Here is a 12977-nt window from a genome sequence, read left to right as displayed (position 1 = left end):
GCACACCTCAAATAGTCTTTTTAACATGTTTTTTAGACAGCGAGCACTTAAATGGTATTTAATTCTTATTGGCTACGTCAAGTGCTGAACAGTGATGCAAGTACCTGTAGCATGTTACACCTAGCAGTGATGTCTAGTTACTAAAAATGCAGTGGCTCGCACTGACATGCTAGCATAGCCATTAACATGTTAATATTAGCATTTATTTATTCTAGTGGCTACATGTAGCATGAGCGTTGTTAGCATTATCATGTATTTAAATTCTTAGTGGCGTCAGCGCTAGCATTAACATTAGCATGTTACCATTGGCTGCAAATATTGCAATAGGAGATGTCCTTTACTACCATCGCAGCAGCCGAAAAAACGCGCACCTCAAATAGCATTTTAACAGATTTATTTACCAACAACAGGCAGTCCTCAAAAGCTCCCACCTCCTCTAAACATTTATTAGAAACACAGTAAATACCACAATTGTTATAAAATTAATTATTAACAGTTATTTAAATCACATAAAACACGACTTTTTTTATAATCTAATAACTTTAACATTTCATTTAAATAACTAAAAATATTATAGTTAATATTAAACTTTCACACAAAATACATACAAATAGCGTTTTTACATGTTTATTTAGACACAGGAGCAAGGCTACGCTGCCGCGCAAGCAATTGAGCATAGGGTTGACAATTACCATTGTCTTTAATTTTTGTGGCTAATGTTAATTAATATGTGTAGCATTTGCATTAAATTTACCATTGGCCGCTAATGTACCGTTAGCATGTCTTTACAGCTAACGCTCATGAGCTAGCTGCTCTGCTGTCTCTGACGTGCTAGCAATTAACATGTATTCTTACTGACGACAAATAAGGGGCTAGCATTACGTGCTAGCAGTTACATTAGCATGCTACATTCAGCATTTCTAGCAATGAGCGTCAGCAGGTTACACATTAACATTTAACAATGATCATTATGTTAATTTTAGTGTGTTCAATAGTAATCACTAAGCATTAGCAGGTTACCATACCAGTTAGCCATTACACTGTTAACATTCAGATGTTAAACATTAGCGATTTATATTAATACTTAATGGCTACTGTAACCGTTAACACGCTAGCTGCTCTGCTGTCATTGTCTGTCATTTTAGACAGAAACGCGCTAGCAATCATTATATCGCGGTTTAGCTTTAGCATGTAACATGAGCAGTACTTAATTCCTGTGGCTAAGTTAATTACAACATTAACATGTTAGCAATGATCATGTATTTAATTCTTCGTGGCTAATGCCTATCTGCTCGCGGCAGTGGCTAAACACTTAACATTAACATGGTAGACTTAGCATGATTTACTTCTTTGTGGCTAGTGCTACTTAACATTAGCATGTTAGCATTTTAGCAGTAGCATGTATGGTTATTCGTGGCTAAGGGCTAATTGCTCGCGCTGACGATCTGCAATTAGCTTAGCATGTTAGCCAGTTGTCCTGTAATAAATCTTCGTGGCTAATGCTCCATTGTAGTGTTGATGCGCTAGCAATTACATTTGCATTACTTTTAGCTTTTGCTCTCATGTTACACATTAGCCTGTCTTTACACCTAGTGCTCACGGCTAGCTGCTCTGCTGTCTTTGGCGCACTACTACCATTAATCTTACCAATTAAAACATTCCATGTATTCTTAGGACTAAAAAATTATGGGCTCGCACTGACGTGCTAGCACTTAAACATTAGCATGTTAACATAGCATTCTTTTAGTGACTGACAATGAGTGGCTACACTAAGTGCTAGCACTTAACTTAGCATGTTACCATTAACATGTTAGCAATGTCATGTATTTAATTCTTCGGGCTTAATGTTAATAACTTAGCCGGTTAAACTTAAATGTTAGCAATGATATGTATTTCATCTTAGTGGCTAATGATCATTGTTAACATGTTAATGTTAAACCTGCTGAAGCTAATTCGCATTATCCATAAGACTGGAAATACATGATCATTGCTAACATGTTATGTTAACCTGCTAAAAATTAAAGTTACTACATTAGCCACTAAGATATAAACCTTGATCATTGCTAACATGTTTAATGGTAACATTGCTATGTTAATTGTAGCCACGTTAGGTAGCCACTCATTTTCAGTCACTCGAGAAACTATGCTAATGTTAAAATGCTAATGTAAGTGCTAGCACGTCACGGCTAGCCCATAATTTTTTTAGTCATAAGATTACTATGCTAAATGTTACTCATATGGTAATATTTAATTGTTAGGCGCCAAACCAGCCAGAGCAGCTAGCGCGTTAGCACTAGGTGTACAGACATGCTAACTGTTACAATTAGCAGCAAAGCTAAAATACTGCAAACTGTTAATGCTAGCGCAATTCAAACCCCTAGCAATAGCATTAGCCACCTAAGACTTTTTACATGACAACTGCAAACATGCCTAAGCTACTTGCTAGCACGTCCAGCGCTAGCAATTACCTTAGCCCCGAATAAACCAACTTACCATCTACTTGCTAAAATGCCACATTCTAATGTTAATAGCACTAGCCACAAGAATTAAACTACATCATGCTTAATTCTACCATGTTAATGTTTAAACTTGTTAGCCATTCTGCGCTAGCAACTGAGCATAGCCCGAAGAATACATACACTGTCATTGAACATTGTAATGTTAATTAACATTAGCACTAGGAATTAAGTACCTGTACAGTTAACCAGCTTAAAGCAACCTGCTCATGATTAATGCTTGCTAGCGCGTTGTCTGTCTAAAACTGACAGACAATGACCGCAGAGCAGCTAGCCGTGGTTACGTTAGCATTAGCCATTAAGTCATTAAATAAACTGTACTGTTAACATGCTAATGTTAAACATGCTAATGCTAACCTGGTAATGTTACCGCTAATGCTTATGTATTACTATTAACCCTAGAATTAACATATGATCATTGTTAAATGTTATGTCTTAACCTGTCGAAGGCTCATTATAAAATGCTATGCTAGCATGCTCATTTGTTAACGCTAGCACGTTAAATGCTAGCCACTCATTTTTCGCAGTATAGAACCATGTTACTGCTAGCACGTCAGAGACAAGAGGCAGCTAGCTCATTAGCGGTTAGCTGTAAAGACATGCTCAACTGGAACATTAGCTGCCCAATGGTTTAAAATTAATGCAACTGCTAACATATTAATTAACTTAGCCACTAAAAAATTAAAGACATGTATTGTCAAACGCTATGGTCACTTGCTTGCGCGGCGCGCTAGCTGCTCCTGTGTCTAAATAACATGTTCAAAAAAAGTGGGGTATATTTGTATGTATTTTTGACGTGTTTGTTAATCAGCTAACATAACTATTTTTATTTATTTTAAATGAAATGTTAAGTTATTATATTATAAAAGTGTGTTTTCATTGTTGATTTTAATTAACTGTTACTAATTATATTTATAAAAATTGTGTTTTAACTTGTGTTGTAAATTAACTGTTATGATTGAGGTGAGCTTTGAGAGCCTGATTGTGTGTGTAACTAAATCTGTTTTACCAACTGATATTGAGGTGTGTTTTTTTTCTGCTGCTGCTCATGTAGTAAAGCACATGCTATGCTAATATTGCAGCCTATGGTAAAATGCTACAGTTAATTGCTGGCTACGCCACTAAGAATATAACTAACATGATAATTGCTAACACGCTACATTGCTAGCATATCCACTAAGAATAAAATAAAGCTACTATTAAACATGTAATGCTAATTGCCGAGTCAGTTGCTCGCACTGATTTTTAGCTAACTAAATTTTTGTCTACTGCAATGTTAAACATTGCTAAGTTAATTGCCTCACTGTTAGCAATTGACGTTAGCCCCTAATTAGATTAAATCTACATGTTAATGTGCTCCAGTGTCTAAATAAACATGTTAAAATGACTATTTGAGGTGTGCTTTTGACTACAGGACCCCCGGCAACAGCCCACTAGTCACTCTCTAAAATTTCTGCGGGAATTTTCTAGTTTTATTCTTATTCGTCTTCCGTTTCTTCCGTGTTTTTTCGGTTCGCTTTCTCCTCCCAGACGTTTTGTCGCAATACACAAAACGGTATCAAACGACCGGCTCGGCGGGGGAATCGATGGCTATGTCTTTTCTAAGAGTTTCGGCAAAGGTTTTGCCAAAAATCCAGAAAAACGAAGCCAAAAAATGAATGGGTGTGTATTGCGAGAACTTTCCAGCGCTACCAGTGAGTGATGTCATCGCTAGAGTGGAGAGGGACGAGAACAATCAGTGAAAAATAATAAAACGGATTTCACTGCCGGCCTCAACTGCCCCCCTACAGACACGATTCATACATAGAAACGTAGCAAAATTTGTTGTATCACTCACATTCGCCTGCCAAAGCTGTCAGACATATAGTTTTGGCTCCTGATGGGCTAATTGATCGATACTCCCGCCAAACACCTCATAGACTCCAATGTTAAACAAAAGGAAGCGACAATTTTCGGAGAAAAGGCAGAAGTAACGTTTCTCTCTCTGCTCCTGAGGGACATTTCGAGGCACCTTTTTCATTTATCGACACAAAACAATATGTAAAACGATCAGGAAGTCTATCGTGCCTCAGGTTAAGCCGGTTCAATGATTGGAATTACGGTTTGGCCAAAAGTCCTTCCTTTTCGAGAGGAGTTCTCAGCATTTTCTCTCAGTCTCTAACTGACATTCTAACAGGTGCAGATCAGCTGCTGCTGATTAGGTCCTGGTTGCTTGGCAACCTCAGCCTGCGTGAAGGAGAAGAGGGGGGAGGGGCCACCAGAAGCCGAGCGGCAGCCATTTTAGTTTCTTGGACTTAATTTGAACTTGTCTGTCTAAAATGGCAGACAGAGACAGCAGAGCAGCTAGCTCGTTAACTGCTAATGATGATTACCATTAGCCACTAGGAATTAAATACATGCTAATGTTAACATGGTAATGCCAACATGGTAATGTTAATTGCTAGTGCATCAGCGTTAACATGCTAATGTTAACATGTTAATGTTATCATGCTAATGGTAATTGCTAGCGCATCACCGTTAAAATGCTAATGCTAACATGCTAATGTTAACATGCTAATGCTAACATAGTAATGATAACATGCTAGCGCATCAGCGCTAACATGCTAATGCTAACATGCCAATGCTAACATGCTAATGTTAACTGTTAGCCCATCAGCAATAACATGCTAATGGTAACATGCCAATGCTAACTGTTAGCACCATCAGCGCTAACCATGCTTTAATGCTAACATGCTAATGGTAACTGTTATCCCATCAGCGCTAACATGCTAATGTTAACATGCTAATGTTAACATGGTAATGCTAACATGACAATGCTAACATGCTAATGGTAACTGTTATCCCATCAGCACTAACATGCTAATGGTAACATGCCAATGCTAACTGTTAGCACATCAGCGTTAACATGCTAATGCTAACATGCTAATGCTAACATGCTAATGGTAACTGTTAGCCCCTCAGCGCTACATGCAATGCTAACATGCGAATGCTCACTGTGAATGCTAACATGCTAATGTTAACTGCTAGCCCATCAGTGTTAACATTTTAATGTTAACATGTAATGTTAACATGCTAATGCAACATGCTAATGCTAAAATGCTAATGCCAAATGCTAATGTTAACAGTTAATGCTAACTGCTATGTTAACTGTTAGCCTTAAGCACATCAGCGCTAACATGCTAATGTTAACATGCTATGTTAACGTCTTAGCCATCAGCGCTAACATGCAATAATGTAAAATGCGAATGGTAAACTGCTAATGTTAACATGCTAATGCTAACATGCTAATGTTAAACATGCTAATGCTAATAAAATGCGAATGTTAACATGCTAATGCTAACATGCTAATTTAACATGCTAATGTAATGATAGCCCATCGCGTTAACATGCTAATGGTAACATGCTAATGCTAAAATGTTAATGTTAACATGTTACTGCTAACATGCTAATGTTAACCGCTAGTGCATCAGCGCTAACATGCTAATGCTAACATGCCAATGTTAACTGCTAGCCCATCAACGTTAACATGCTAATGGTAACATGCTAATGCTAACATGCTAATGTTAACACTGTTAGCCTATCAGCACATCGCGCTAACATGCTAATGTTACCATGCTAATGTTAACTGTTAGCCCATCAGCGCTAACCTGCTAATGCATAAAATGCGAATACTAACATGTAATATTAACATGCTAATGTTAACATGCTATGTTAACTGCTGCCCATCGCGTTAACATGTTAATGTTAACATGCTACTAATAACCTGTTAATGCTAACATGTTAATGCTAACATTGCTATAATGTTAAACTGCTAGCCCATCAGTGGTAACATGCTAATCTTAACATGCTAATGCTCCATGTGCTAATGTTAACTGCTAGTTAGTCCATCATTGGTAATATGCTAATGCTAAAATGTAGCCACTACTAACACTAAAAACTAAATTTGCTGAGCAGTGTCGACGGGGGGGGGCCAGGTCAGGCACACTCAAAATTTCTTTAGAATTTTTCTAGTTTTAACTTATTCTTCCACCCTTTTTTTGTCCTGCTACTCCTCCCAGAGTTTTTGTCGCACATACACAAAACGGGTATCAAACGACCGGCTCGGCCGGGAATCGATGGCTATGACTTTTCTAAGGTTTCGGCAAACGGTTTTGCCAAAATCCAGAAAAACAAGCCAAAAAATGAATGGTGTGTATTGCGAGAACTTTCCAGAGCTAGAGTGAGTGATGTCATCGCTAAAGTGGAGAGGGGAGAAACATCCGTGAAAAATAAAAACGGATTTACTACCGTGGCCTCAAATGCCCCACTACAGACACGATTTATACATAGAAACGTAGCAATTTGTTGTATCACTCACATTCGCTGCCTAAAGCTGTCAGACATATAGTTTTGGCTCCGTACGCGCTCATTGATCGACTACTCCCCCCACAAGCCTCATATACTCCCATGTTAAAAAAGGCGGGAAATTTTTTGGGAGGAGAAGAGGCAGAAGTAACTTTCTCTCTCTTGCTCCTGAGGCACATTTCTTCATTTATCGACACAAAAACAACTGTAAAACGATCAGGAGGGCACGCGATGCCCCCCGTTATGTCGGTTCATGATTGGAAATACGGTTTGGTCAGAAGTCCTTCCTGTTGAGAAGAGAGGAGTTCTCAGCATTTTCTCTCAGTCTCTAAGTGACATTCTAACAGGTGCAGTAACTCCTCCACTGATTACAGTTGGCCCTGGTTGCTTGGCAACCTCAGCCTGCGTGAAGGAGGACAGGGGGGAGGGGCCAGCAGAACCTGAGCGGCGGCCATTTTAGTAGTTCTTGGCACTTAATTTGAACCTGTCTGTGTGGCAGACAGAGACAGCAGAGCGTTAGCGCAAGCTGTAAAGACATGCTATTTGCAAACATTAGCGACCAATGCTAAAATTAGTGCTAATTAACATTAGCCACTAGGACTTAAATACATTACTAACATGCTAATGTTAACATGCTAATGCTAACTGCTAGCCCATCAACGTTAACATGCTAATGTTAACATGCTAATGTTAACATGTTAATGCTAACATGCTAATGTTAACTGCTAGCGCATCAATGTTAACATGCTAATGGTAACATGCTAATGATAACATGCTAATGCTAACATACTAATGCTAACTGCTAGCACGTCAACGTTAACATGCTAATGCTAACATGCTAATGTTAACTGCTAGCGCTTCAGCGTTAACCTGCGAATGCTAACATGCTAGCGCATCAGCGTTAACATGCTAATGTTAACATGTTAATGCTAACTGCTAGCACATCGGCGTTAACATGCTAATGCTAACATCCTAATGCTAACATGCTAATGCTAACTGCTAGTGCATCAGCGTTAACATGCTAATGTTAACATGCAGTTTAATGTGCGTAAGTATCAACTGAAGAGTAGAGTGCTACTTTATCGAAGTCGAGTACTTGTCTCTGCAGTTGTGTGTTAGAATCACATCTAATCCAAAAGCATATAGTGAAACATTGTATCAACAGTTCCACATGGGGTCTGTTTAGTTCAGAGTTACAGGAGTTACAGTATTTCAGTTACCAAAAATGGGGGTTCCTTGTTTAATTCAACATGTGTCATCAGACATCCAAAAGTGCAAGATCTCGACAAGCACCATTTTGAGTGTGACTGATTAGACTTTTTGTGAAAAAAAAGGGGAAAAAGATATTATTCTATTGGTTTTGGTTTGAGGGATTCTTCAGCAAGGGCAGTGAAACTGGAGTGAATATAAATATAATATAAATACATTATATTAATTGACCACCGCAGCAGGAACATTGTCCAAAGGTAAGAAGGTAAAGAATAAGTAGAGCACTTCAAGAAGCCCTTTTATCAGGTCATGAGGCCTGGCTGGGCCTATGGCAACCTTTCTCACCCCTGACTCCTTCTGACAACCAACACAACTAATGAGTAGCTAGATCAATGAAATGAATTTATCTCCATGCTCTCGTTACCTCTTTCCATCAATCCAACTGGCTGTATACATGTGATAATACAATTATTTGTGCCATCTTCATTGTGTGTGGACCCAGCTGTACAATTTACACTATGCATAACCTGGCAATTTGAATACGAGTTGTATGGCAGCCATGACCTGGGTGATTAATAAAGTAGTAATCCTGAAAAATCATTAGACTCTGGCCATGAATCTACAGTATTACCTCCATTTTTTCTCCTTTTTTAAAATTACATAGAATAAAATAAACCCCATGGCGATGTCTTCTATCTAGATTTTTTGTTCTCCCTCTCCCATTTCCATACCCTTCTCCCGTCTTTCTCCTCTATGTCCATAATACCTCCCTCACTCCCCACACCACACCCTTCCCTTCCTCAAGCCCCCCAGCTCGTATATGTGCCCCCCCAGTCTAAAAATAGCAGCTATACCACATAAGCTAGCTAATAAAAATTAACAGCTAGCACAAATGACTGATGTTTAAATCATTATCAAGTGACTACTGCTGAAAAATAATACCACACAGAAGCATGAACATAAAACACAGCAAAATGTGTTGATTAATAAAAGGAATAGCAGAATTACTGCTGAGTCATACAATCAGACTATCAAATGGCAAACTGACCTGAAAGGGGAAAATGTTATCACTGCGGCCGACTCCATCATCCATCCAGGACTTGGGGTTGAAGCCTGCAGGACTGTTTCGAGGGTACTTCTGAGATGCCACATGGTTGTTAGGGAAGGTCTTCTTCAGTGGAGAAATTGAGTTGATGGGGGTCATCCCGCCATTCAGCCCTCGGCGATAATCTCTACCCTGAGATCCTCCCCAGCCGCCACCACCACTGCCATAACCTCCTCCGGGACTCCAGGAGGTGGAGGAGCCGAGGGAGGGAGAGGGGCTCTGATAGCTAGCTGGACCCCAGGGGGATGGGGGCTTGTTCAGACTGTTGGACAAATGTGGCAACTGGCTATAAGCCGGATTCCTGTGTGGAAAGGGTGGTGGAGGGTGTGGAGAGGCCGGGGAGCGCCGATGGTGCTGGTGTTGGTTGTGGGGGTGTTGGAAGTGGGGATGTGGTGGGGGAGCTGGGTGGTGCTGGGACAAGGCCGCCGCTGGTCCGATTTGGGGGGAGAAGTTCCCACCAAACCCTGGACTGACATGGTGAGAGAAGTTCTGAAACAGCAGGGGCCCATTGTTGGCAGAGGCTGGGTTGAAGAAGCTCACATCTTCATTGATGATGGTTGATGGCGCCGGTGGGATGGCAGCTGACCAGTTGTTAAAGCCAGTAAGTGATGATGAGGTTGTACTGGACTGGACCGGGCCAGTCCCCCCAAGCCCAGACGTCTCCTGGTAATCAAAGCCTGTCAGGACAGGAGACTCAAGACGTAATTGCTTCTCCTTTCCATTACTTCCTTCAGACACACCGCTGTCTGTCTTGGCTTCCTCTAAACGGGCATTTTCCAGTTCTGAAATTATCCCACCACCACTTCCACCCTCTTGGTGACTCCCAGGGGACAATTGCTGCTGCTTTTCTTGCGTTTCTTGCATTTCCTGGTGCTGCTGTGCTTTGGGCTTCTCTGCCCCCCCCAGGATTTCGTCTTGCACACTGTTGTGGGTGGCAGAAGCAGGAAAGAGCCAGGGAGAGCCTCCCGTGGTGCCATTACCTGCGGCTGAGGTGCTGTTTATAAAAGCAGCAGGGCTCTGCGACACATTTTGGTGGTGGTGTGGGGGCTGCAGATGTGGGTGGATTCGGACTGGAAATGCAGACTTGTTGCCAGTGTTGTTTTGAACTAGAACTCCAAACCCGTAATCCCCCATTTGTTCCCCCCCCCCCCCACACACAAATGCTATCCCGTGATCGTTTGGTCCTATTGAGAGAAGAGCACACAGGAATGCATGCTAGTTAGCAGTCAGCCTCGTCATTCCACTATAGATCAAGAGATAGACAGAAACAAAAGAAAAAACGACATGATGGCCATAGACATTTTCAGTGACATAAAAGATTTTTTGTCCCAATTGGTCTGATTTACTCCCTCAGAGAATTCCTGGACATATGATAATCACACATCATTGTCATGAATGAGCTCATTCTTGCACTGAACAATCTGCCCTTATTACTGTGGCCAGCTGAAAAAAGCAGTTCACGTTACATCTTTATCTAATTATAACCCTGTGACGCTGCCAGCTTGTAAGTCTACAGCTGAGCTGCTGGCAGCACTAACATAGCTGGAAACACTGCTGTGTCGAACCGACATATTTTCTCTCTCTCTCTCTCTCTCTCTCTCTCTCTCTCTCTCTCTCTCTCTGTCACACACACACACACACACACTCACACATTTAGAGACGTTTTCCTAACGCAAACCAACTGACAGACAATTCATTGTGTAATTATAAAGAGAACACCGTACGATGAAATATGAATGAATGTTGAATATATGAACAATAAACCGACGAAACGTTCAGAAGACAAACACTCGACCTTGTTTGACAGCTGTCAGAGTCTGTGAGGAGTCCGACCTCAAAATGGATCAGCTAGAACTAACCGAGTCACACACTGCTTCCTTTCATCGAAATACGCCCTGTGAATTCACTGTTCATTATTCTATGTAAATAGTAGAGCTAACATTCGACAGTCAAGCGCTTTAAATCAAAGAGAAATGTTAGCTGGCCAGCTAACATTTCCACCCGTTGCTAACGTTAGCTGGCTAGCTAACGTTAGCATAAATGCTTGCTAGCTGGCCAGCTTGAACACAGACTTTAAATTAAATTAAATTAAATTCAGTTCACCTTCTGATCACCACCTTCGACCTCAGCGATGTTTTTGTCGAGATCCTCCCCTCTGGTTGAGAGCAAGGTGGTGTCCTTGAGAAAATGAGGTCAGGAAAGCTTTCCTCGGTCTGATAGCTGACTGTACAGTGCAGTCGGTCGGTCAGCTTTTTTTCTGCCTTCTCCTGACGTGTCCTGCCTGCTCAATGACACAGCTCTCTGTCTACCTGCTGCCTCTGAGCTGAAGCTGGACTGTGTGCTCACAGAGCTTTGTTAACGTGGCAGTGTGTTTGATGTATCCGGCCGCGGTTCTTTCACAAGCCCTGTTCGATCGGTTATAGTGTTCGTCTGACTTCACTATATTTTCTAGCTAAGTGTCTTTCCTGCAGAGCCAGCCGATCCCTGTGTGCTACTTGGGTGCCCCTCTCCTGGAACCGACCGTGGCCGAATGACAGCGAGGGATCTGCCGAGACGCACTTCCGCTTCTAGCGCCACCTTTTCCACCGTTACCACGCCCTCCGAGAGCCACACCTCGACATGTGATTGGCCGGCTAACCGGCAGCCTCGCCTGATTTCTACGGCAGATAACGGCCATGCACCAATAGTGAAGCCCCGCCACCGCCCACTGAGGTCGACAATGATGAAAAACCCTCCCAGCAGCACGGGGCTGGCGCAGCTGGTATCAGGTCGTGAGAAAAGTGACATACCTCCGCCCCTCTCTGGAAAGGATGGGACTGCATTAGAAGAGGAAGCTTGCTGATCACATGCTCCTTTCCCAGTTTAACCCTGTTTGTACACATACATGGATTATATGAATATATATGGATTCCATATGCCATAAATCCTACTTTTATGATGCCTATAATGTTCAGTTTTTGTGGACACTATCCAATAAATGATATGTATTACCATTAAGGTAATAGTTATTGGTGATGTTGTAGTGGACTGCATTATATTCAGAAATATAATTTAATGCAGTACATTATAAACCAGCTTCAATTAATAATAAATGTATAAATTATACAATCATCTTGTTAAACAATGTCAACAGAAATGAACACATTGACTTAATATATAAAGCTAATAATAGAAGTTATGTAAATACATCAAAATCAAATCAAATCAATTTTATTTGTATAGCCCAAAGTCACAAAGTACATTTGCCTCAGAGGGCTTTACAATCTGTACAGGGAGTGTCACCCTCTGTCCTTAGACCCTCGGTTCGAGTGAGGAAAAACTTGCCACAGAAAACCCTTTTAACAGGGAAAAAATGTGGAAGAAATCTCAGGAAGAGCCACTGAGGAGGGATCCCTCTCCCAGGAGGGACAGACGTGCAATGGATGTCACGTATACAGGACAAATCAACACAAACATATTGTACAATTACAATGACTGACAAAATGACAATGAATCACAATGAATGATAAAATGACCACAGTAGCAGATATGGTAGTAATAATGACAGTAATAATATGCGTAGTGGACGTCGTGCAGGATCACAGCAGCAGCCACGATCCACGAGAACCTGCTGGACGACAGAGCACAGAAACTCCGGGGAAGTTTGGTTAGTAACATGAATTAATGAGACATGTCCACAGAGGGAGGGAGAGAGAGGGGGGGGGAGAGATATAGAGATATAGATATATATATAGAGAGAGAGTGAGATATAGAGAAATATAGAGAGAGATATATAGAGAGAGATGGATATATATATATATATA

At 41.1% G+C, this 12977-nt stretch overlaps 1 protein-coding gene across 6 annotated transcripts in view; it reads right to left on the bottom strand.

The window, feature by feature from the left end:
* Window positions 1–11876, bottom strand: part of cpeb4b (cytoplasmic polyadenylation element binding protein 4b) — a 69334-nt gene extending 57458 nt beyond the window's left edge. For 2 of the 6 annotated variants that reach the window (XM_019272139.2, XM_019272142.2), the window contains exons 1-2: window positions 11278–11876; window positions 9118–10358 (exon numbers count right to left, since the gene is read on the bottom strand). In XM_019272139.2, the coding sequence (XP_019127684.1) occupies window positions 9118–10308 (1191 nt within the window). In that variant the 5' untranslated portion in view covers window positions 10309–10358; window positions 11278–11876. The remainder of the gene's footprint in view (window positions 1–9117; window positions 10359–11277) is intronic. The other 4 variants (XM_027287868.1, XM_027287872.1, XM_019272143.2 and 1 more) reach the window with 3 other exon arrangements.
* Window positions 11877–12977: the final 1101 nt, after the last annotated feature.

Source organism: Larimichthys crocea, chromosome II (assembly GCF_000972845.2).
Source record: "Larimichthys crocea isolate SSNF chromosome II, L_crocea_2.0, whole genome shotgun sequence".
Lineage (NCBI taxonomy): Eukaryota > Metazoa > Chordata > Actinopteri > Sciaenidae > Larimichthys > Larimichthys crocea.
This window is presented reverse-complemented; position numbering and strand designations above follow the sequence as displayed.